Below are 26,076 nucleotides of genomic sequence, written 5' to 3' on the forward strand. Positions count from 1 at the left end.
GCTGTAAATTAAAAATTTATTTAAATCTTAAACTTTTTAAAACTTCATATGGATGTTGTTAGTGTTGTTCTGAAGTGTGCCAATTACATTGAGCAGACTAAGTGCAGTCGATGTTTGCTAATGTGCTTTCGTTTGTCATTTAGTTAAGTGCTGGGCGTAGATGTTCGTTTAATTACGATTTTATAAATCTGCATCATTTGGATGATCTTGGTAGAATGGAATCGGGCTGTTTTGCTATGTAACCTTAGCTTATGGAAACGTTTTACAAAAAATAAATACTCGTGCATTAGTTCTCTACCTTTTTTCTATCCTGTGGATTCAAACTATATAACTGCACAGTTCACTTTTCACTTAAACCAGTGGTTCTTAACCAGGGTTCTACGAAGCTGTTTCAGGGTTTGGCATAAACGTCCTCTGAAACAATACCACACGGCCTACTAAAAAGATATATCAAGGATTTTTTTAAATGGGCCATAAACTATGTTTTTGGCCAATTTTAACTATGCAAATGCGAGTTTTTGTGCTCCGTGCGAAACTTCATCCCTATTTTACTATGATTTTGTCCGTTTAAAGAAATCTATTCAGCCATATCAGCCGATATGCGCTGTCCTAATTATTGCATGTTGCGTCGTGTTGCTCATCAACACTATGAAGTGCAACTTATGTTAAGTTAAACAATATAAATTACGTTATTACAAGGTAAATTGAAATCTCTTTTCGGTGGCGTCACTTTTAAATTGAAAGTTTTGTCCGTTTGGATATGTTTCGGCTAGCCTACCATGCATATACCAATCAATATACAGTTAATGTAATCGTTTTAACCATGTGAATGAAGCGATGTCAAGCTTTTTGCATTTCCAACTGACAAAAATGCCAAGTCTGTTAACTTGTAATATGTATTTTTTTTTTGAGAAATATCAACCTGGAAGCATTAAAGTTAGTTGTGAAAAAGAAATTGATTACGAACTTGAGGAGACTATAAAACAAGATTTATAATGAATAAAAAGTCATTTTTTTTATTTTACTGTGTTTTTTTTCATATAATAATACCATTAATCAATAAATTAAATAAGGTTAAAATTTAGCAATTATAAAGCATATATTCAACAAAACTGGCTATTTTTAGCCATTTTTGCTGAGCCACGGCTAACAGCATTTAAACCGTCTGGCAACCCTGGCGGGTTCGTTGTTGCTGTAAGTTTATTTACGTCAAAATTTATGCATTGAAAGTTGTCAAAAAAGTGTTAATCACTTTTCAGGGGGTTCTTGCTACGACCTTTGCTGAATGGGGTGCGTTTTGTCACTTATGGTCTAATAACTTCCTCATAACATCTTTCTTGTTTGAGTTCCTCAGTATAATCTAAACTGAATTCATATACTGCTGTTGGAATTAAAGTCAGGCAGATGGTGCTGTCTAAGTGATTAATGGGTAGATAATTAAGTGGATTAGTTGCTTTGTAACTATTAAGTTAAATTAGGTATAAATTACAATAAATATTACTTAAACTTCTTATTATGTTGTGGAAAGTTTTGCATGGGCTTAACTTAGTTTTAATGAACGATAATCTGTTTTAGCATGCAAAGATCTGATTAAATCAGACTTGTTCAGTTGCTCAACTGTTTATTATGTATCCAATATTTTATGAAAAAACATATAAACTTAATAAACGGAAGATTAGAAATACGTCTTTATTTCAATAAAAGTCAATCACCCCTCATTAAAGGATCACCACCCTTTACGTTTCACAGCGATAAACCAAATGGTTTTAATTGTCTGCTTTTCTGCACGCATTTGTTGAAGTGCAGTTAATATACGCTTACTCGTCACCCCTAAAACTGTTTTGCACGACCCACAGATGGGGCAGTCCGGTTTTAAACAGTATAGTGCTATACAACAAAGAATTTGTTTTTACCTTTACCCTTTCCTGAAAATGATTGAGAACATTTCGGTATTTCAAGAGAGACATATGGGTCATTAAAAATCTGTGGTGGGTCACATCTTGACCCGCGGGTCAGTGGTTCACCATCCCTGGTTTAATATATGTGTCGTGCTCAATTAACTTTGCTAAATGACATGCATGTGCTTTGCATAGCGCTTTTGGACTGAATAGATTTATAAAACGGTTAAAAATTCGCCAAAAGCGTGAAAAAAGTTATCATCATCGTCAAACGTGGCTATAGAAATTGGACAGGGTGGGCTTTTATTTTTTCCGCGGGCGCATGAGATACATAAAATATTGTGGCGGGCGAGGTCAAAAATAGGATCTTAAACTTTACGCAATCAAAAGGTTTATTTGCTTCAGTTACACTGTATGGACTCGGCACACCGGTTTCAAAAAAACGATTTAGGAGTTAACCTGACGTATTGCGTAAAAAATGAATATGGATTATTTTATGAGGAATCAACCAAGCGAAACGACATATGCATCAAAACACAAAGGATGGCGCTTGCCAGGATAAAATATAATAGAATAAAATACATGATTTATCATTAATACAACACTAACGGTGAACATCTCACATAATTACGATTTCTTACACATATACTAAACACCCACTTCGAACTAAAACTAACCCAAGTGAGGGAATTCCCCCATTTGAGATTACTGCATACAGTGCAATCAAATCAACGACGAATCCAATAATAAAGTTTTACAGTTGTGTTTGTACACGAGACCAGTGACAGGCCGTTAAGAAGCCCCGAAATTGGAAATAACAAATGTATGTGTTGTTTCGGTAATTCATAAAAAACTACGCGATAAAGGTATTGTAATTACGTTTGTTGCAACATAGTACATTTTGAATGCACGCTTATTACAACAAGCGCCCTTTTTTCTTTTTGTATTCGCCGTCAATGACCGATTAACGTGAGACCACTGGATGATTCTGTTGAGTGCCTTGTGAACTGACCAGCACCGAAATTTTTATGCTGCTGCTGCTTCTCTCTTCTCTGTTGCTCGCAAGCTTGGGACATGGATTAATACGCCGTAACACCAACATCGTTTCTTTGCGCATCGAACTTGTAAATACAATGCAAAATTTGGCGCCAAAGGTACTTTGCAAAAACTGAGTCTGTGACGAAGAACTAGCGATGTTAAATATTATAGGTCGTAATTTTGATAATGACAACGAAAAGCTAAATGTTGATGCGGGCTGCATTGTGTTTTATAACTTCAGTGTCGATTTTTATAACTGTGTATTTAGGTAACATAAACAATTGCAAGCTTTTGCAATGTGCATGGTGTGTTAACATCTATACGAAATTTTTCGAGCAAGTGTCTTGTCGGCAACTTGTGATATATCTGGCTGTGGTTGCACATGAAAGATTTTAAACGTTTCCGCAGCCCGCAATTTGTTAAAAATTGTTGCATGAACGTCTTGACGCAACATGTTGGTAACTGCCGGGCAAACTAATAAATACTGTGTGATGCAAATGATGCCGTTACAACGTCGTACGATCTAAAACTATATGACAATAATGGACTATACTCGAGAAGGAGTGTGTGAGTCAAAAATAGGTGCCGCGGGCTGTGCGTTGCACGCCTCTGCCCTAGACATAACTTAGAGTTGAACGCTTGTTGATTTATTAGCCGTCATTCTTTTGCTTATCTGCATTAAAGATGACCGAAACTGTCCTGGGTTGTAATGAAGAAACCACGATTACCTTCGGTTTGCATTTTCGTGTTTTGGACAATATAATGTAGTTTCGTGATATCATGAATTTCTACATATATGTAGATTAGTAGAAAGGTATATGGTTGGTGTAATCTGCAAAATATCAGAGGAATAAAAATAAACGAGCAACAGTCATGGCAGCAAAGGGTTATACGCACGGTTAACGGTTTAATAGATTTCGCAAAAAGCTAAGCTGATTTCAAAACGTTTGCTTGTTTATAGGCGTTAAATTAGGCGACGTGAATGAGTATCTTTTGACAACGCAAATGAGTATGATTATTAAAATATTAAACAGTAGCAAGAATATATATCCAAGGCATTACTGCATTGATATAATGCCCAGACTTACAACGCAACTTCTGCGGTAATTCGCTTACCTCGATCCAAGGTTGTAAAAGATCGGGTTAAGGCATTCGCTTAGTCGCAGGCACATGTACTCTGACATGCCAAACCACCAGTGAAAGACTTCTTCGGAATGCGTGACTGCTTTCGTAGTGGTGGCATATATATGATAAGCTGAACAAAGAGCTTCGTTTGGCAACCAGCGTAATACAAAAATAACGTGGATGCAGAGGCGTAGCGAGGGTATTTTCCGCCCTGGGGCAAACTATAAAATTTGCGCCCCATTCTCCATGTTTAACCACATTTTCTATTACATTAATACAATTTACCTTACTTTATACGGCAAAACAATTTACATTTTAATAGAATATTGTATTTAAAGAAGAAGAAGCCTTATTTTGTCATTTGTAAGTCGCTTATTTGCGTGGATTCGCTAACTTTCCCTATACCGGTATACTTTTTATGACAAGTTTTAAAAAATAAATAGTTGCCTTACGATAGATATTTTCTTACTCGTATTATAATTAAAATGTCAATTTTGCAAAATTACACAACAAGTTGTTAAAATAATAGTGGTCCAGCATTTTAAGTTAAAATAACAATCTGATTTAATTCATTTGATTTTGCTGCGGTGTCGCTATCTTTCTAACCTCCTACCTGTGTGCGGTATATACCCGATCATAAATGAACCGACAATTAGGACGAGCTGAATTATGGCTTGGCGTTCTTTTCTTTGTCGTATAGCCTCGGCTCCTTTTGGGTGTATGCCAGTACACGGATAACGATAGGCTGTAGGTAATTAATGGCAGAACATTGGTGTTAAAAACGCACAAACGCATTATACATACAAAACGTTCCTTCAGGCAAACTACAAAACATTAAATCAACCGATTTAAACATGTTTTCCTTAACGCAGAGGTACTGTGCTTCGCGACCCAGTGGTGCGTAGTTTTAATCACCGGAGGGCGTCGCACGACTGTGGTAATAAAATGTTTACAGATATTATTATTCCTTGATGAGACCATTTTAACTCATATTACAAAACTGTACAAGTTGATAATGATTCAACAATCGCATTTCTTATATATATATATATATCACTGCTTAGTCACAGTGCCAGTGCTTATCGATATTGCAAGCAATTGTTACAATAGATAGTGTGTATAGGGACTGTTGGTTTTCGATTTTAAATAGCTTAAGAGACCCACATACTTTTATTATTCCTTTAATCATTACAACACTGCTAATTTTCAAGCTTACTTGTTCTTCGGCGTCTTCTCAAGTACATAACTCCCGCCACCGCCAACGAGAATATCGATATAAGAGCAAAGGGTGTGTAGAAGAAGGTGGCGTATCCTATCACTGCGTAGGCTTTAAACTGAGAAAACCTGAATTATTATAATAGGCTACTGTGAAAAGATACATCAACAAGCAGCAACACCTTATAAGATTAAGATAAATGTTTATTTGGTGCTACAATGCGAACACAGTAGCAAAGGATCAACGATGAACCACAAAGTGGTTATCAAGTCAGTTGACCCTGAAAGCAACTATACGTAGATGATTACAATTTTAGTTAAATCAACAAAAAATATCTGGTCAAAATATATTTATAGGGTTTACAAAACACGTTCTTCATGACAAAGGTAGGCCTACTATACGTTCACAAACATTGTTGGTTGTAGAAAAAATTACCATTATATATTGTAGGGGTTGTTAACAATTTCGGCTCGAATACGAAACGCAAAATAATGTCGAACTTTAGTTGGACGGTTGCTAAAAACTCAGATTATTGACCATTTGACATTTTGGCAACATTTAAAGGTAGCAGTCCTACATGGATTGTGTGAACAGACGCCACCAGGCCGCTGAAAAAAGCAACAAGGATTTGTGCTGACAGCATTATTGTTACTCCGAGCAAAACAGCGTACTGTAATTTTTTTAGGTTGCATAAGATGTACAGGTTTCGTTCATTGCAACTTTGTACAAAACATTTAAATTTTTACATCCAGTTGTTAACCATTTTAGCTTTAAATGCTTAAACAGCGATGAGAGGATTGTGTCCCTGGCAGTTGCCGTGATTAATCCTCTTCTTGACAGTTCTGGATGCCTTATTGTAGGCTATATAAAATAAAGGAAGTAAAAAGTAGCACTCCTAAAAATCGCCGCTTTGCAAAAGTGTACTATTTGTACAGGTCAACATGTATTGTACATTCTGGTCACTGTAACCGCGAATGTAAAAAACAGGATGTTTAAAGTTTTATTACCGAGGAGTATAGTTGATTGGCGTTTGCAACAATCACCTCAATTTTAGAAAAGTGACCGTATTGACAACACTGATTAATATCACCCCTTGTCACCCCTTGCTAACCCTTTACGTGCCCCCCTAATTTAAGAGCTATTGGTGTAGGGCCGGTAGGGTTAGCTAGTTGAAACATAATGATATTACTGTAGACGAATTGTATCTTTCAGGAATTGCATTCAATTTTAGGCCAGATGACTTAATCATAGACCCTACTCCCTTTCAGATTACTATAGTTTCTATAAAATTTTACTTTGTCGCACGAACCAGTAAAGACTTATTGTACATGACGGCCAAGCAGTTTCGCGGCTTATAACCATTCGGTTCATCTTTCTGGCGTTCATCCAATTCGCAAACGGTATAAATCCACACCCAAGTGAAATAATCCAGATCCATATAATACAAATCTGCAAAACAAGGTTTAAGCATTATGATAAATATATGCTTACACTAGGAATGTAGAAATGTTTAATAAAATTTTTAGTTCAAAAGTTGTTCAAAAGTTGAAAATATAGTTCATTATTTTGCCATTTGCAAGTTTTTAGCTACTCATTTTCAATTCCGCGCGGGCAAAAATATTGATGTTGCGCGTTTGGCCCGCGTGTTCATTCCAGTTTTGAACCACCCTGGTGCATACTTTAAATTACGGTATGAATTTCGACATCTTCTCTTACCTTTGCGTGGACGCTTTTGATGTTCTTGTATTGATGAGGCCAAGTTATTGTGTAGAGCCGAAAGAAGGCAAAACAAAGAATGTGCAAGGCTGTCGCAACCGAAGTCCCATTATCGCCACCCCAGAAAACCTTGAAAAACGAAATCAAATATGAAAGGCCCTCGACCATATCGATATTCGCTTTGTCGTTTTTTTTTTTTTTTTAAACGCAACGAAATAAGTGACAAACACAGACTTAACTCAAAATGGCACACATATATTACGTCAATAAAGTTTATCAAACCAATTTAGTTTAAACTAATGACAAAAAAACATTAAAAAAAAAAGTTAATTGACTTAAAGATTCAGAAACTTTTGAGAAGAGTTTAATTAAAACTTATGAGTACCTCTACTTATGAGTACCTATAAAGTTGCAGTTTAATACCTTGCATAAAAAATTTGATATTATCCAATGATCATAGCCCCATGTTCGCCTGTAAAGGAATAACGGACTGAGTATCGCTGAAATCAAATCGGATACGCACAGGCTGGCAATGAAGTAGTTAAAAATTGACCTAAAAACAAAAACAAAACGAAAATGATTTATTATTCGAAAATACATCACAAAAATAAATGATACAAAGCGTGCCTCCTAAAATTAGTTGGCCTTTCAAATTGATTGTGATGCATTTTTAAGCCGCTCTACAACACAACGATTTTTTGTCGACAACGTTACCTTAGTTTTGGCGCCTGTGCAACAACATAAATTGTGAGCAGATTTGCGAGGATCCCAAACACTGCAAGTGGCAAAATTATGAGTGAACTTACAACAACAGCCGTCACATCAAAAGGGTTGCGGTACATCCTGAAATAAAAACAATCTCATTAGTGAACAATATGTAAGGTATTATGATTGTGTATTGCAGCAAACGAGTTTTAGCTATAGAAAGGGACGAAAACACATACGATGTCTCATTAGCATCCGACTGCAATACTGTTGTTGATAGAAAGTCTTCATATCCACTTCCAACGTCAGTCGTCATAGTCTTAGACATATACTTTACAAAAAACCCACGATAGAATCACTAGTCTTGAAACACATATACACCTATTTAAGGCACGAATTATCAGAGTCACTTTAAAATATTTTAGGAGCCCTGATTTCAAATTTTATTCGAAAAAAAATGATTGTTTAAATTGGCTTTAGTTTAAGATATTGTAAATCTAAATTTTTGTCTCCGAATATGTAAACATCGCCTTACACATTACGTAGGCAAACTGTGAAGTAGGCCCAGGGTGCATTTCTAATAAATTAAAGCACTGTCTGGTTCTTAACAAGTTGAAGTTAAAGTACCTCAAAATACGAAATGTCGTATATATGAGTGGAAAGCCCTTTATTGTGATTTTTACCGTGATATTTCTGGGTGCAATTACACAAAGATCTAACCGGCTGAACATGAAATGTAATATTGTGGTCATTCCAGGCCTAAGAGCTTGGGAGTTGGCCTTGGGTCCAGTCCCGACTGAATTTCAGTTCCTTCCTGCCAAGAAAACCGTCAGAAACTTAATTGAGCGTATTATATCACGGTGTTTCAATGAAAAATAGTCATTTTTGCGAGTGTATCGCAAAATTTTGGCGTAGGATTTAGAAAGAAAAAATTGGAAGGGATTTTGGCGGCACAAATATTAAAATGCAGTCAGAGTCCTTCAAAGAATTGTGTCAGTGCAGCATTTGTGCACACAAAACTTATCGAAATCTTGGAGCTCAACGCCAAAGTAATCTAGGCATGCTCTTCAAGTGAAGTCAATATTGATACGCTGGCATCAGCAAATCATAAAAGTGTAGTTTTGCAAGTAACAGTTCCACAATATTTTCCACTAAAAGTAGTATAAAGGCTACACATATGTGATGTACTGATCAACCCTTCTCTGATCAAATTGATTCTTCCTTTTCATACCTGACCGTTTAGTACAATTTATCTCTTGCCAGTGTTTTGAAGTTTCCTACAATTTTGTCACAAATTTAATTTTGTTTTTCTTTTGTGTCAGGACTGCAATGTGGTCGACAAGTTTCACCGGGGAACGTCGTTACCATTCCATATCGGGCAACCGAACCATATGTTTCCTGAGGTTGCATTTTGCTTTACGTGGCAGCCTTATGTAACCGCACCTTCTTGACTCAACACTTAAGTGATTTGTAAAATCTACTATTTTAACCATTGTTAAGAAAAACGATGACAATATTAAAAAAGGTTGGTTGTCGAGAATCTCAAAAACTAAAGCCAATTCGAAAAGAATGGAGGGATTTTCGGGCTCAGGGGACCCGAAATATCTTAAAACTATTTTCAACACTTTGTGCCTAAAAATTGCTACATTACATATTTGATGTTATTAGAGTTGTGATTAAACGATTATAAATATTCCATACAATCCTTCCTTTAGCTCATTTTAAGGCTAAATCTAAGTAGATCTAAAAATTTGCCACACTCAAAGACTAAAAGAAAACTATATTTAATGTAACGTTCGTGTAACGATTATCTTGTAATTTATGTTTTTTCGCGGTTAAAGTTTTAGTTAATCTAATAAGGCGGCAGACTCTAAATTTAAGAAACGCTAAAGTAAAACACATTTAATCTTTCGCTGCCTGTTAAAACTCCGTTTTTTAGGTTGTCGCCTTAAAACTATCAATCAGCGCCTTTTCATAATCAGCGCTTTGTAACAGCTTCGCCCACAGGATGCAACACAAGGCATAAAGTAACTCTATATGGCTACACCTAGGCATTTAACGCAAGCAGCACGCGATTTTGAGATGATAAGCGAGCACGGAGTGTATAATTAAGACAAATTTGTTTCGCAGAGACGTGATCCACCCTGCTATTATTGCGGATCATATGGATGCTAAACGTATGTGTCCTCAGTCAAGTATTTTATTTTAAGTCAGACCTATGTATGGCTTACTAAGTGCATCACGTAGTTAGTTGACGATGGTTTCGGTTTACTTTCCTTATCCCCAGGGTTATAAACCTGCATATGCTGTTATGTTCTCGACACTAGTTTTATCAAAGATTCAGATACGAAAATTGGAATCTTACTCGCCTATTGAAAGTTTATAAAATAGCGATTTTGCGGTGTAGTTTAAACTAATCGAACAGCAATAAATTTATATCAAAAATCCAGTAAATGTCACCTCTTTTACACAGCTTTTATTTTTCTTATTTAGGGGCGCATAAATGACTAAGGCGTCTGTGTTATGTTCTCACGTTTCACAGTTTAAAATACAAAACAACGTAGTCTACCACATGTAAAAGTTAATCGCATAAGATATTTAATACGCATATCTGTTTTAATTACAACATTCAAAGATTGCAATGTTACGAACAGTGTAAGGCTACATATTTAAAAAGTAATATTGATGTGCTTTAGAAAACATTTCACAATTACCAAAGAAATCTTTATAAAAGCTTGATAGGTTTTTTAACAACAAAATCTTGACCTCCAACAAAACAGATTAGGCTACGTCGACGTTGAAAGTTCTATAAATTTAATAAGCTTAAAAAGCGCACCTGTTTGAACAAAACTGTGTTAAAACCATAAATCGCTATATTGTTTAGAAATCAAAATAGTTTTTTTCATACGGTAACTTACAGGAAACTTAAAACTTACGAACATTTTATTATAGCATTTTAGGATTTTATAAAGAAATTGCACGATTAATTGAGGTTATGTAGTTTTGAGGAGAAGCGCACAATGATCGAACACGCCCAAAATCACGTTCTAAAGTATAAAAAGCAGTAGACACATGTTATAACATTCTGTAAAAGTACAACATTTTTAAAACCTAAAAATCGCGCAATTTTAGAATGTTTATAAAGCCTATTACGTCTTAATAAGGATATCAACTTTTATCTTCGAGTTCATATATTTTATTACGTCTTAATAAAAATGTCAACTTTCATACAGGCAAAAACACTTTTTGTGTGCACAGTGAGCTATATATTAAAAAATGACGACTGCTGCATTAAAACTTAGATACAAAACAACAATTAGATTGCTGACATGTTAAAAATATATCAGAAAAATATTTATATATAGTCAAGTTCAGGTTATTTCAGTTTCAAAACGTCACAAACAGTTTCTTTATCGATACGCAGTTTTTTTTTAAAAAGGAAATTTTATTAAATTAATCAAAATCATATAAGGCTGGATTTGTAAACACAGATGAGAAATATATTTAGAATTAAGAAGTGTTTGGAAATTACCTTGTGCCTACCACAAAGTTAATTAAAAGTCATTTTGTTATTTAAACCCTGCATTATAGTAAGCCAATTGTCAGTGGCATACTTTGCTCAAGAATTGCTCGTTTTCTTTTTGATGAAATCTTACACTTGAAGCAACAAGGCCACGCCAGCTAATATCCACTTGGATTTGCTTTCCTTCGATTTAATGTTGAAGGTCCATATAAAGGTTGGACCCCTCTCCCTGGTACGGTAAAGGGGACATTCGTATATGTTTTTAGTCTCTTGTCTGTCCACTGGAATTGCTTTGACAAACATTACCGGAACTGGTGCGGTAAGCTCCTTAAGCTTAGCCTCAGCAAGAATACCTAAAAATATCAAAATTTTAACATATTTGCGTTTATCTTTAAGTTTCATTCAAAACGGACAATGTTGCCCAACTTTTAAAAAAGACATAGTTTGGCTGGTTTAAGGACTTATTTTAATCCAGAATTTAAAATAAATTTACCTGCTTGTGCGTCCCACTTAGCTCCTTCCAGAAATAAACCGTGAATATATGCGCCCTCGCGTGGTGGATGACTGAAGTCATCCTTGGATTTTTTCGTGATATCAACCGACAAAACCATCTTGTCTAACGGCCACTCATTTTTACGAGCCATGCTCTAAATAAATATAAATTGTAGTTAACAAATCCGTGTATAATGCATATTAGTAGCCTAGTAGCACCTCAACCTAAATAACACACTACAAACAAAACACATTGTTTTTCACAACATCCGTTATATTCCACACTGAATCGCCAAGTAGCCTTAGATTCTAGTAACAACTCGTAAGAGTCCATCCTTTAAAATGCTTTTTGACGCAACCAATACAGCACTATGTTTCGCTGTGGTATCGCTGATAATAATAAAAGTGCTTATGCATGGTGACCACCATATGGAAAACATAACCTAGTAAACGCCAAGCTATATATTACAACGTACCGACACTCTACCCCATGGAGGTCAACATAGGTTGCTAAACAATCAAATTTGCCTCGACATTAACAAATCAGCGTTTACCCGTGCCGTAACCTGGATCTAGTCGAGTGATTATCAAACTGTGTGCCGCGGAACTACGACGAAAGATTGTCAATGGGGCGGAAAATGTTTAGTGGTAATACTAATGGAATTTACCTTCTACCTACGTTATGTGTAGTTGGGTGATTGTTAAGTTTTATATATAATTTGCTAAAGCGTGTCGTGGATTTGTTTTCGTTGTTTCCTACCTGCAGTCTCATACTCCTACATGGTTTGACTGCGGAAATATTTGACGTACCTGCATAATAGCGGTGAGGAAAGATTGTGGATTGAATAGTCCTCCCAGCCAGACGACAGCCGGTAACATTAAGTCATGGGTCCAAGTGTCCAGTTCTCGGCAACGCACAAGGACGTCTGTGTACCTGTTAAAAAACTCTTATATGCCGGGTTCTGTATTTTTATCGAAAATCTCTAAAATAGTATTAATCCGATGTTTTTTATTTAAGCAATTGATGGGTACACCCTATTTAGCTTTAGAACTTTGATTAACGTGAGGTTAACGTAACGGTTTAAATTTCAATCAAAGGGTGTTTTTAGTTCGGCGGCATTAATAATTTCAAGATGACGTCACAAAAATGAAGCTGCCAAAATATCCTAAAATACAGTTTGGAGGACATGGCGCGTCTCCTGTTTGTAATCACCTCAGACAAACTTATAAACTGGTTGGAATATACTATTTTCAAAGCAATGCGCTGCAGAAAAAGGATAGGTCTTGCATGACTTACCACAGTCCAAGACTGTATAAGGAAGGAAAAGCAATTTTGGTCCAAGACACTGGAACCTTATCAAGGAACAATGCGTTTTGAATTTCTTCCATTTCCGATGAAATTGTTAGTTCTCCTTTCAAGCCGAGATCAAGTTCCTTCAATGAACGTCTAAAAACCAAGCAATTCAGTCTTGTATTTTATATTTTTAACATAACATTGGAAGGAATCTTAAAAATCACTTTTTTGAATGTACCAATTTGGGAATAACATATGTAAATTTAACTGATTTAAATTCACTTTACCTTATTTCTCTGATAAGGATGTTCATTCGCTCGCACTCCTGGAAGCATACGAGAATGAAAGGCGACCTCTCCAGCGTCTTCGCCATAATCTCGTTCATTGCAAATTCCTCCGGCAACTTCTCCAAGATTTCGTCTAACGAGGCTTTAACCATTTCCTCCATAGTTGATCCTCTTTCACCGGCTTGTCCTCCGCCACGCGGCTGCATTTCGAGAACCGTCCGGAAGAGATGATCAGATGTCACTGTGAGGATACCTACTTCCGCATTAGGATGCAGACCGTAGAGTATTGGGCTCTCGGGAGGCAGCATCTCATCGATGTAGGTGTGATAGCCCTTGTAGTCGAGGTTGGGAGGAACCGGGAAGCCAGGACATAGGTAAAGCTCGCCGTCCAACTAAAACAAGTCACCAAAATTTGCTACGCAGGAAGCACAAATTGTGCTGAAATTTGTATTTAAAAAAATATCACTTCTGGTGAGAACTCGCCTAAAATAATCTTATACATCTTTTTATCTTCTTGTCAGCAGTCTAACATTTGAAGAACCCCTTTTGTCGTTACAATATTACATTCGATAAGGCTGTAGCAGTGTTATCTGTTCTATATTTGAAAAGGTTTTAGTTATGAGGCGATCGTTTTTTGCAACTTAACGGCAATCTAAGTTTACTGAAGATTGCATTTTTTGCCCATAGCATTTAAAAATATTCGTTCTTTTAAAACAAACACATCCGGATTTTAACCATTAAAATGGATTTTTTTATTCACTAATAACCTAGACTAGGGTACCTTTCATGGTTTCTCTTACATAGGAAATATTTTAACAACATTCCATAACATATGCGCCAGGGAATATTACGAACTAGTGTATGAAGTCAAAATAAAAAATACAAATAACAGTTTAATCGGCGAATAGTTAGTATAAGGGTCCCGTTCGAGAAACTCTAGCTAATAAATCTGTGTCTTGTTTGTATAACTATTAAGTCTCCAAGATACATATTATGGCAACCAGAAAAAAGCGCCCGAAAAGGTAGTAGATTATACTCCTCAAATTGATATGTAATTCGGATAAAATGTGAACAAAATAACGGGAATGTACCTGTTCCTGATCCATATACACTTCCAAGTAGGTTCTGCATAATCTTCTGTCCCAGTCGTCGGTGATGTGACCGCCGTACATAATCTCGCCAAATAAATAACGAAGATCGGTCCAAGGTACCTATGTTTGAAAATCTCATTACTACGGTGTTGTATTTCGTTTTGAAGTTACACTCATTAATATAGAGTTGAAAACAAACTAATATGGTGATTTGGTAAACATGGCCGTTAGCAAATCTTTGAGAATTTAAAGCCAGATTAATTATCCATCTTAATTAAAAATTATTGTTTAAAAGACCTGTCGTTATAAATTGTTCAGCTATGCGACAATATTTGATAAAACTAATGTCGAGCTTGTATGTTTGACCCATCCAACTAACTGGCATGCATGCATAAATGAATTACTTGTGTACGGTTTCGATGATTAAAGTAATCAATATTTTATTACGTGAAAGCTCACATTTTTTGCCCAGTATCTCCGTAAGGTATTGTTGTTTTACTAACAGGTTTTTATTTTACGTTATAAAGATAAACTTAGTTCATCTACAATTCTACATCATATTAAAGGGATCCTAACCAAAGACAGTGGTTACTAACAATACTATTCACAATTTAAAGTATTTTAGACTTTGATGAAGATTTTGTTAAAACACTCATCACTGAACCTTTGGGTTGACTTCCAAATAGTTGTAGAGCACATTAACTGAAATGGTGAGGTCTCCTGTATTGAACGGATAGCTTCGGTTCCAACCCTGGCGTGAAAACATAAATTTAGTACAGAACACTCAAGCTATGTGCCTTTAGGTCGTTTTGTTGGAACGAAAATGTCTCTCAATTTTTTCCAGCGTTATATCAAAATATAGGCCAAAATTCGTTTTGGCAACTCGAGTGTTTATTTTCCATATTTTTTTAAGACATATGTTGTATCTTCTAACTTTTTTACCGTCTACCAATGCCAAACATAAAAAATTTGCCCACAAATAATTTACAAACGAAATAAGAAGTAAATAAAAATCATGACAAATATACACAATTTTTTTTACGTACAACTCAATTACTGATAAAAATATAAATTTCGTTTACTTATTTGACAAATTTCGTATACTTGATTTTCGGTTTCATTGATATTAATACATTGCAAACAATGCCATAAGCCCTAACTAACATTTCGTTTACAAATGATATTAAGGCTTACAAATTATACCTGCGGCCCGAACTTTCTTCGTTCAGCCACAGCCGAATGGAAATAGCAGAGAGAAAAGAGGATGGACTTAAACTCGGTCTCCCGCACGCACATTTCAAGTGTGTCCTAGAGAGAAATTGTAACGATTAAGGTTTTAATATTTGAAAAGCTGGTCAACTTCAAATATTTCAATAATTATACTCGATTGTTCCGGTAGAAGGAATTTCAACATTATTTAAGCGTTGTTTATACTCAAAAGTCCAAACTATAGGTTTAAATATTCCAATCAAACTCGTTTGAAACCAAAATCGCTCTACTTCATTAAAACAGCAACCAAACAGTTATACTTAGATTAAAATAAAACTTGGTCGTTCTAAGCGCTGCCTTAAAACAGGTACTTACTACCTGATACTGTTGTTATGCACTTTTATACCTGATTAAAGTTATCGAGTGCGGCGTGCAGGTTGGCATGCATTCCGGTCGGAGGCTCGCTTGTTATCTTGATGGAGTTCTCCAGGATTCCTTGTGGGATGATGTGCTGTTCCTGGGTTGGGGGAGGTTCAGCACTGATGAACACCCGGTAATTTTCATGCGCATTTACGGCGTTCGCTTCGACCGCTCGTTCAAGACGAGGAAGCCACTTGGCTGCAAAAGTATATTTAAGAAAATAAATTAAAAAGAACCTTATAGAACTGTGGAACCAGGAGCGAGTCAAAAAAACAAGGCGTTGTAGGAAAATGGATTCGAAACAGTGCATTAAAAAGTAAAAAAAAAACTTAATTCAAATCTCTCTCCAATTACAGACTTCTATTTATATTAAAAAAACATGATGCATCTGATTGTTTTATGAGTGGCACTAATTTTCCTAATATGTAAAACATCAAGACAAAAATGAGCAACTATACCCACCGACAAGGTGAACGTTCTGCAGAATGACCCAGTGGCCGTTCTCAGCAGCAACTTCCAACGCTTTTTCTGCTACGACCTCTTGACCTTGACCGAGCGAAACGCTGTGGAGATTATCCTGATCAGTGGAGTAGCCCAAGCGGCGACCTGGTTAAGAACAATTTGGATTTTTTATTCAATCAAAAGTAGATGATTGTTGTTTTAGGTGAGATTAAAATTAAATCGTTGATGTAAAGTTTTTTTGCAGAAACCCCGCTGAACTTATGCTTGTATTAAATATAACATGACCTCTTAATAACGCAAGTAAACTAAATGAAATTTGAACTGTAAAAGTGACAAATGAACAATACAGAAGAATATAATATTACGATTGCAACAAAATTTCCTTAGAAACAACGAACCCGAAAATGGCTGATAATGTCTATAAACCAATTTATATTAGTTTACGCATAGGTTTGATTAAAATTACTTGAAACTAATACCTTGAGTGAAAAAATATAAAATATGTATATATTGAAGTAAATGTCAATAACGTTTAAGCGATTACATCGATTTTGTATGCAATTTTCTTGTATACGATAAAGTCCCATAGATAAAGATTTAAATTATAAACTTTTATATTAGGTACTTTAGGCAAAATTGTATAAGTATTTTCCACAGCGCCACTTGCTGTTCAGCTACTTAAAAAGTGTGAAAGGGGTTGCGTTGCTGTATGATGTGCGGGCATCGAACTTAGGCCATAACTTTGGCTGTAGAGAACATACCTAGAGCCTCCACGTTTTTGAGTGGGTCTACTCCAGGCGAAAGTACGAAGAAGACCGGTGTGCTGCGCGAACTCTCCTCGAACGTCTTCATGAACTCGATGCCCCGGTTTTCAACGTACTTGGAGCCCAGCTGCGTTTCAATGAAGTTCCTGTGTCACAAATGCAAACTATAGTTAGGCGTTTCGAAATTCGCTAAGTCAAAACAGTTGACTAAAAATTCGTTCTCGTCAGTTATGAACCTGCACTGGAACTGGAAATAAAAAAAACTGTTTTACAACATAGGTGGTTTAGAAGTAAGGCAACCGAACTGTTATGAACTTTATTTTAGAACAAAACTCATTTTTACAAGTAATTAGTAACTTTCTTGCTCTCCATTTCCGCCAAAAGTAATATGTCAACGTCTTTATTTAAAACAGAAAAAAACACGAATGAGAGAAAAATGTTCAAAAAGAATAAAACAATTTTAGCATGGATATTTTTATGTTTGGAAGAGGAATGCATAAGGTGTTATTCGATCTTGATATAAAAAAATCGGTCAAAAAATGATGCACTTCTGCCTTGCCACCACAGAGCAGTTGTTAAACGTATTGTTCTTCAAACACCATAGAAATTTATTTTTTTAGTTAACAGGATCCGCCAGAAACATTAAAAAACGCGAAGAAAAAAATTACGTTCCATTTACTTACCTAAAATCTATTTAGGTGCAATTAGCTTATGCCTGTTAAAAAGAATAGTTTTAGCAGAGCGTTTCAGTTGGCCAATCGAGGAAGTTTACATAATATCTAACAAAACCGTTTATTTTTTCTTGGACCCTGTAGCCTATTATTAAAATGTTAACGAGACAAGCGTACAACGCATCTGATGTCCTGCTGTCTTTCACAGCTATACCTGAGTGCATATGTCATCCTGTCCGGTCGCAGAGTCCTCAAGATGCACATTTGCTGCACCAGAGGCTTGGTCTTCCATTCCTGCGGCAGCTTTTCCTTCTCTGGGGCCTCGCTATCGACAAGCTTCTTCCAGCGTTTTGGTGAGCCTTCGATGTCACGGTCCAAATTAAGGAACTCGTCCAGCAAAGATATCGCCTTAATAACTCCCCATGCCTGTTGCAAAAACACGATGGATTTTTCGAGAAAATTCTGCTATATAATTTAAGACCGCTTTAACCATTTTACCCGAAAAAGAAAGTCTCTGAATTTTGTAATTGAGTACTAGCGGCAAATAAATTTATGTTGTTAGCGAAAGTCGAAAGGCGTGGGCTTGGGAACCGCGATGAGGCATTTTTTTTTACTAAAGAGTAAATTCATTTTGATTACCGAGCGTGTAGCGTGAAGAAGCTGTATGTTTATTAATTACTGAAATACAACTTGAGGCTTTCAATGGAAACACCAAAAAGCACAAGGTATAATATTTAAACCGACGTGACAGTAAACAGGAAAATTACTTGATTTGTTAGAAAATCCACTGGACTCGTCATCGGCTGGCTAGTTGGGAAACGAAGTAAGATGTCAAGGTCATTGGCATTCAAGTCGCCACGCATTTGAAGAACTTGAAAAGCAACCTGCGTATAACACGTTATTCAGTCTAACACAGCGAACCACTGTAAACGGTAGATTAATTGAAACGTGTAAAAATAGTTTATGGGCTTGAATAAATCCTGTAGTGTATAGTCAACAGATGAATATATAAACATATAGCACCATAATAGCAGAACTCAAATTAATTATAACAAAAACAATCAATTAATTATAACATAAAATATTTTAGCCTACAAAAAGCTATTAAAACTTTTTAACACGTTTTTTTGAACTTTAGATAAGTAGTTGATATAATTGTGTGAAGACTAAATGCACTATTTTATTGATTTGATGAAGTGTGTGCTGCATCTACTTTATTTTAGAATTTTAACCCATTTTTCGTACAAAACAGCCTAAGTTCCATGACTACTCACTTGTTTACTGCAAAACAGGTTTATTTATAGCTATTCAATTGCAAAGCAATGCAAAAGATAAAATGAAAACATTTTTTGAGGGGGGAGGATAATCTAATTTTTTCAAAAATTTTAGCCTAAATCTGAATTTTCTAATTGACGTAGCACGGTCAATACTGAACCAAACGTGTCCAGATTTGGTTTGTGGGTTTTTTAGACGTAACCTAACAATTCCAGGGGGTCCCCATTGAAATTTGACAAAACATTGTTTTTGTGATTGCTTCCAATTTAGCGAAAATCGTTTTGTAAAGCGCATTCCGGTATTGTATGGAACGTTTGATAATAAAAGTGGGCGGACATTAGATAAGCAAAAATTGTTAAACGTATTTTCGGTTGCTTAACCGATTTAAAACTAAACGGTGATTGCTACAAGATTAAAAATTTAAAGTTTAATCTATAAACATTTATGCATTTAAAATTTTTTTTAATTTTAACTAACTGTTAAGTCTTTACAGCGCTTGTCAGGAATCACTTTAAAAGCCTACAGCCAAAAGCAAGTAATGTACTTACAAGAGAAGTGAAAATCAGCTTATCTTTCTCGAACAGACCCCTACTGGTGTAAGCAAAGGTATCGTAAGTGACCGAGTCGATAAGATTCAAAACTCGCTCGTCCACGCTGTCAAACTGTGGTGTTTGGTCTATGGCACGCAGGAATACTACGTTGAACGCCTAAAAATTGGATTCATAAAGTATTTACGTCTAGACCAAGCAATAGCGAATATTTTACTACAGTTTGAGTTAAAACAACTTGACGACCGGCTTAGATTTTATGTTACATTAAGAAGAGTTAAGTTACTTTTCGTGAACAAATTAAGTTACCTTTAGAGAGAACTGGTAAATGGGATTTATCTTGTGCAGGTCGTTGAGAATGAAATAGAGCAAAGATGCTCGGGTAGCAACTGGTCGGTAATGCTCCCTGGCGTCATTGATCTTAACTTCGTTGTGCTTAGCCTCTTTCACTTTGATCTAATGAAGAAAACAATTTTCTTTATATAGGCAGCATCGTCACCCAGTTCGATGAACTCCGTACGTTGCCTTCAGATGTTTTTCATCGAAGAAAAAAAGTGCCGATAAAGTGCCGCCACCAATTTTTTGTTAGATGTTCGGCAGTGAATCGGCTATTTTTATGTTCGTCAATTGTAAATTTTGAATCTTACCGCGTTTTAAAAACAAAAATCTTGGAGTGGTCTGAAGTTTATACGGCTACGATCTACCTTTTTAGACCAACTGAGCTATCGAAAAAACTTATAAGGGGCTCCTAAGTAACGTTTATATTACGCCAACATTGGAGCATAACGTTTGAAGGTTTTAATTGGACGTAGTAGGAATATGTCTATAAACAAGTATGTATAGCATTGTGAACATTTCAAATATCTCTTTAATCTCTTTATTCATTTTAAATAAATGGTCCAACTTATTATATAAAAACGACTTCGTTCTTGCCTCAATTTCCTCAGAGGTGCGCTTGGTGTGCTCCAGGTTTTCCACGAGCTCGGTGTCCCCGAGAAAGTTACCCTCAGCCGCCGAGAGACGACTCAGGAGGTTGTCTTCAAGTCTCTTCAAGGTTATCTTAAAGTCGTTTTGCTGCTTCGTTAAGTCGACCTATTTAAAAACAACATTGAAAAGTTACCAATATAAAAGACATAATTGCGCTTAAGATGCAGAGCGATTTTTTTATCTAGATTTTGTGAGAAGTTTCAATCATGTTTTAGTAAAACGACATTGTCCATATTGGTTCTTTTCAGCAAAATACGATTTACGATTTAAGTCGTTAATTTTTTCAATTAAACCCTAAAACAAACATAAACAATATGTGAAGTCTATATACAATACATAATGCATGGTTTCAGGATCGAAAGTATATAACACACCTTTAGTTGTTCGAGGTCGGGCCTTTCGGTGCTGACGACGTTGGCGAGCAATTGATCTTCCAACCCATCCCTGGTCACCGTGAAATTGATTAAAGTGGTCTGGGCTTGCATCTCGGGTTTGTAATGGGGATTAGCCAACTTCGTTTGAAGTATCAACCTTTTGAAAAGTTATATTTTTTTAAGGTGACTCAAAACTACTCATAAACAGAAAGGCATTTAAATTAAAAAAAAAATATTTTTACAAGTGGGTAATTCTGTAGTCCTCCCAGTTATATTTGTGTTTTAAAATTCTCAACGAAAGTTGTAAGACGCTTGTTATACTTACAAATTGCACAGATTGATTGGCAGAAAGTATAAAAAGTAGAATAAAGCTGAATATTTTAAACATTTCAAAAGGATAACGACGAGTAAAAGACAACATATTTTTATTTAGATATTTATACTTAAATATGACGAATAGGTTCAATCCCCGAAATTTAAACAGAGTGAACTGCTTGTCGAACTACGTGGTCAGGTAAAGTCAGAAAACAAGTAATTTACTTGAACTCAGGGTGGTATTCGCACTCTTTGTCGCCGATTCGAATGAACTTTCCCTTCTTTATCGTGTTGCGGCCAAGCAGTGGCTCCAGCACCGGATCGATGCTTTCACCAATGTTCTCAATCATAACCTTGTCGCCTGAAATCCAAGGCTTGTGTTAACAAAAATGGTGACGTAACAAGTCAACACATTTTGTCAATGTGGGTATCATATTTGTGTACACTATGAACGGATCAGTTATGTAGCTTGTTAATAAATTGCAAAGCCCAAAAGGTCGTGTAGATTTTTCTTAATCAGGATGATGTCGATCTACTTGACCTTTTTGGCTTTGCAATTTATTATCAGGGTATAATATTGTTTCTGATTTATTAAAATATACTTACCCTCAGACAGGCACTTTTCAATCACATCGAGATAACCCTTTTGTCCCATTTGAACAACATAAAGGTCGTCGCCGAAGTGCCCCTTGATCCACTTTAAACCCTGGAATATGAGATTTTACAGTTAGAGCATAAACAAAATTTTATGGCAAGGATAAAAATACTATTTCCTTTTTAAAATGTTGTCAAATACGTTGGGTCCTGCAAAACAGTCGTATTATAATTTTCGCAATTAGTGCAAACGACGGAAATAAGCTAGAGACCGAGCTGCGAAATTAATCAGGTTGGCAACAGCTTCCCATTAAACACGAAAATAACTCGAATAGTTAAGGTAAAAATCGAGCCTACATCATATCCAATGCGAAGATATACATTGCCACATTTTAGTACACGATGTTAAAATTCATTTATTGGAGCACCAGAATCGCAAATAACCAAGCTTACCTGAAGTTGTGGGTCAACCACAAGTGGCCATCTCTTGCAATTCGAGAGGATTGCCGCGTTTTCACTTGACATTCGGTCGGATGGGAGTCCCTCGTTGTTCCATGACGCGATTGTTGCGTCGTCGACCAGCAAGTCAATCGGATCGAGGCCTAATTCGTCAATGTTCATTTATATAATTATTATCTATTCGTGCAAATATAACAGTCGTCAAATTTTAAAGATCGGTGTAGCTTTTTTGTATTTATACGCGTGTGTATTGTCTCTAAGTGATAACATATAGCTGCCAAAATAATTAGTGCACTATTCCTGTCGAATATAAGTACTTGCTTAACCTACTGAACGTACCTTCGGTAATTGGAATTTTAACTTTTTGCTTTCTCATGTACGGCAGCCATTCCTTGTTGAGCAGCTCCTGTCGGTAGGGCTTGGTAAAGTAGCCCAGGTAAGACACGAAAGCGGCGGTGAGCAGAACGTCGCCGCTCAGTGTCTGCTTCTTTACTTGAAGTGACTTAACGGAAGACGACCATCGCACCTTTTCGCTCTCAAGGCCTTTCACGAGTCTGGAGCAAAACAACAGTTAGCTACGTTTTAAGAGTGGATAGAAAAGCTTCAATAATTGGTTGGCCAAATAAACGGCAATTGTTGGCCAAAAAGCGGTGTCATGTTGCACAGATATTTTATCGTTTGTATGTCTGTTGTTTTTACTTCATTATTTTTAATCTTGCCTTTTCACTCAAGTGACTTTACGTCGCTTCTTCTCACGATTGCACCTCGCCTTTCACGTTTTATTTTTTTTATTTTATTACGTTTTTCGTTGACATCTTATCATTAATTACATTGGGCACTCGCAGCATTTTCTCCTTATTGTGGTTGTGGGGTGGAACACATGGTGACAGAGTCGAACTGTGAAGCGTTGGAGCCACTCAAAGTTTATTCGTTTTCGATAATATTCCGATTTAATCGCTAACCGCTTCTATTGTTTTACGACTTATTATTATCTTGTCTTTATTTATTCGTTTTGTAATACAATAGCCAAGACGCCTATTGTAGCAGCCAGGTATCCGGCAGGCCGTTAAAGTAGTGTTCTATAAACAATTATTTGACGTGGAAGTTGTTGAAGAAATTAAGTGTGTCTTTTTATAAATATAGAATATATTTTTATATAAATGTAGAACCTGTGTTTTACAAAAGATTGCAGATGTTTAAAGTAGTAATTGTTGAAAATTATTTATATTCAAGTAAAAGTTGGAATTATTTATATCCAAGCTTGGAGTTGTTTAGTAGAATGACAGGGCTTATTCGAGCAAAACTGATTTACCAAGTAACCTTTTCCCAAAAAAATATTTTGTTTTCTAATATTTATACTGCTAACTGTATTCTGCTTGACCTTGCAAAACACATGAAGACGTACTACACTTTAATTCAGACAAATGAGTGAACTTCATCAACAATATTATAACACTGGATGTCCGACGACAACATCTTCTCACCTGTTAGCCAGCGTAATAGTCTTTGCAGTGGTCGCCACCTCGTTACTGCAGCGAATTTTCTCAGCAGTCGCCTCCTCAAAATTCCTGGTCAGTTCGCCAAGCTCCTTGTCCAGTTTGGCAATTTTGTTCCTGATGCTTGTTAGCTTTCCTTGGGCTGATGCCAACTCTGCATTTGCTGTGGCAAGCGCGCGACGCTTCGGTTCCACGTCACAAAACACCTCGTACCTTTGATTAATCGATTAATCGTCACCTGCTGTATTTCATTTCAATTTACATCGTTTAAAGTTATTAAGAAGCTAACATTATCACGTCAAATAACGCGATACCTTGTATTTTAAAACGCGATTTGTACTACAATTTAAAACACACTTAGAATAAAATTCCACAATTCGTATGACATTGGAAACATTAAAATAGCCAATGTTTAATGTTGAATTAAATACCTATTGATTTGCTGATTGCGAAAAACTAAATGCAAAATTTGACAAACACATATACTTTAAAAACGCTGTTTTAAAATAAAAACATTTTCCAAACAAAATCATGTAATAGTTTCAAGTCGACTCCTGTACTATTTTGGGGGGTGTACTGCACTTCACACGTTGGTTAACAATTACAATTACCAGATGAGCTGCTTTTGGTTATATTGACAGTAGCCATTTGCCTTCAATATTAATTGTAAGCTTACCATTTGACAATATTTATGACCCAGGCGCTAAGTCCTGCGGCCGCAAAAGACTTGGTTCTGACCGTGTCCGGATTGAACTCCGGGTCAGCCATGTATTGACGAGTGGCACGCAAGTTGTTCTCATGGATGTTCTCTTTGTCGTAGTTGACGAGCGACTCGAGGAATTGTTCGACCTGCGACCGGTGAACCATGGTAATTTTTCTAAGCGAACTTTACACACTCAGGGTTTATTACACCTGATAGGAATCCGTTATTGTGGTAAGGGTTTGAAAAAAACACGTTCTTAACAAAGCTATATGTTTGATTTCTTTCTACTAACTATATTCATATACGACGTAGTAAGAATAGCAAAGCCCATGCAGAAGTAACATTTCGAATAACTGTGTATTCCTTTCAACACAGTGAGAAGGCATTTATTCTAAGTATATGTATATACTGCTGAGGCAGGCGGCATAAACGAAGTAAACAAGGAGAAATACACTTTCTAAACATTTATATTTATATTAAATTTGATTTTACCCAAACAGCGAACATACAATGTTTTCGTGACGACCGATCCTCCTAAAATGAAGCATCCTAACTGTTTAATAAATAGTACAATTAATTTCACGACATGTGATACATATTTTATTATCTGCAAGTCAAGGCCGTATATTAAATTTCACTAAATACACAATATTTTCAACACAAAACGAGCAAAAAACGAAATCCTTAACCGGTTGCATTGATCAATATTACTTACGTTGGTGAATTGTCTAATATTAAAACAAATATAAGGGAAAGCGGACAAAACGGACCTTTAACTTTTTTTATGAACGAAAATTGCCAGGGCCAAGATTTGTTTCCTGAAGTGTGACTGTCGAACAAAAAACGGAGGGGTTAGTGTGTTTTAGAGGAGTTTAATACAAGGGGAGCATAGTAAAAGTATTCATTGGCTACTAAAGTTGGAATAGGGTTGAAGTTGCCTTGTTGCTAAGCCATTTGTAGGAAAAAGCTTGTTTATTAAACCGAAACAGTTGAAAATTACCAAATACTAGATAATGCTTCATGAATTTACTCACCACTGTTATCACGCTCTTTTCAAATTTGGTATTACAATTATATATCACGTTAACCCTTTCCAAATTTCCTATTCGGCATTTTGCCATCTCTATCATTCACGTTAACCTACTGTATATATAAATATTTATTATGGATGGGAAACCTAGTTGCGCTCTGAAAGTGTGCTTAGTAAAGATTTATTGATAAATAGCTTTAACATTCCTATATTTAAGGTTAAATGTTTACTACAATCTATGTGCTGTTTACAATACTGCAAAATACACAAATCCTGAATGCGGAACAGTAAAAAGCGTCAAAAAGATCATTGATTCAGTTTGCTCTGTTGCCCCATAACCTGATTTTAGCAATTTTCTGACTTGACATCATTAACCTTTTACTT

The 26,076-nt window shown here is 35.9% G+C and overlaps 2 protein-coding genes across 2 annotated transcripts in view; both read right to left on the bottom strand.

The window, feature by feature from the left end:
• Positions 1-2,862: 2,862 nt before the first annotated feature.
• On the bottom strand, positions 2,863-8,014 carry LOC146136333 (growth hormone secretagogue receptor type 1-like). Its single transcript, XM_083396206.1, has 9 exons — positions 7,938-8,014; positions 7,708-7,836; positions 7,417-7,546; positions 6,994-7,122; positions 6,587-6,726; positions 5,278-5,405; positions 4,675-4,806; positions 4,053-4,191; positions 2,863-3,019 (listed from the first exon to the last, which is right to left on the bottom strand). Exons 1-9 carry the CDS (start codon positions 8,012-8,014, stop codon positions 2,863-2,865), a joined length of 1,161 nt encoding a protein of 386 aa, XP_083252332.1.
• Positions 8,015-10,269: 2,255 nt separating this feature from the next.
• The window catches only part of LOC146136334 (dynein beta chain, ciliary-like), a 70,394-nt gene continuing 54,587 nt past the window's right edge, over positions 10,270-26,076 (bottom strand). Inside the window, exons 66-88 of the mRNA XM_083396065.1 lie at positions 24,636-24,808; positions 23,948-24,172; positions 22,803-23,017; positions 22,458-22,606; positions 22,017-22,116; positions 21,636-21,771; positions 21,096-21,252; positions 20,668-20,826; positions 20,044-20,190; positions 19,735-19,893; positions 18,679-18,795; positions 18,126-18,337; positions 17,238-17,386; positions 16,477-16,620; positions 16,001-16,212; positions 15,589-15,693; positions 15,050-15,136; positions 14,386-14,505; positions 13,295-13,686; positions 13,011-13,160; positions 12,524-12,647; positions 11,715-11,868; positions 10,270-11,574 (exon numbers count right to left, since the gene is read on the bottom strand). Of these exons, the coding sequence (XP_083252191.1) occupies positions 11,351-11,574; positions 11,715-11,868; positions 12,524-12,647; positions 13,011-13,160; positions 13,295-13,686; positions 14,386-14,505; positions 15,050-15,136; positions 15,589-15,693; positions 16,001-16,212; positions 16,477-16,620; positions 17,238-17,386; positions 18,126-18,337; positions 18,679-18,795; positions 19,735-19,893; positions 20,044-20,190; positions 20,668-20,826; positions 21,096-21,252; positions 21,636-21,771; positions 22,017-22,116; positions 22,458-22,606; positions 22,803-23,017; positions 23,948-24,172; positions 24,636-24,808 (3,810 nt within the window). The 3' untranslated portion in view covers positions 10,270-11,350. The remainder of the gene's footprint in view (positions 11,575-11,714; positions 11,869-12,523; positions 12,648-13,010; positions 13,161-13,294; positions 13,687-14,385; positions 14,506-15,049; positions 15,137-15,588; positions 15,694-16,000; positions 16,213-16,476; positions 16,621-17,237; positions 17,387-18,125; positions 18,338-18,678; positions 18,796-19,734; positions 19,894-20,043; positions 20,191-20,667; positions 20,827-21,095; positions 21,253-21,635; positions 21,772-22,016; positions 22,117-22,457; positions 22,607-22,802; positions 23,018-23,947; positions 24,173-24,635; positions 24,809-26,076) is intronic.

The sequence above is a fragment of the Ascidiella aspersa genome, chromosome 8 (genome assembly GCF_963924565.1).
Source record: "Ascidiella aspersa chromosome 8, kaAscAspe10.2, whole genome shotgun sequence".
NCBI lineage: Eukaryota > Metazoa > Chordata > Ascidiacea > Phlebobranchia > Ascidiidae > Ascidiella > Ascidiella aspersa.

What these genes read in the sequence shown, in the direction of transcription:
- LOC146136333 (XM_083396206.1), bottom strand. Translation starts at nt 8,014, where the DNA reads ATGACGACTGACGTTGGAAGTGGATATGAAGACTTTCTATCAACAACA. An exon ending in TCGGATGCTAATGAGACATC is followed by an intron (nt 7,837 to 7,937) that starts GTATGTGTTTTC and finishes TTTTTATTTCAG; the next exon opens with GATGTACCGCAACCCTTTTG. An exon ending in TATCAAATTTTTTATGCAAG is followed by an intron (nt 7,123 to 7,416) that starts GTATTAAACTGC and finishes TCGTTTTTCAAG; the next exon opens with GTTTTCTGGGGTGGCGATAA.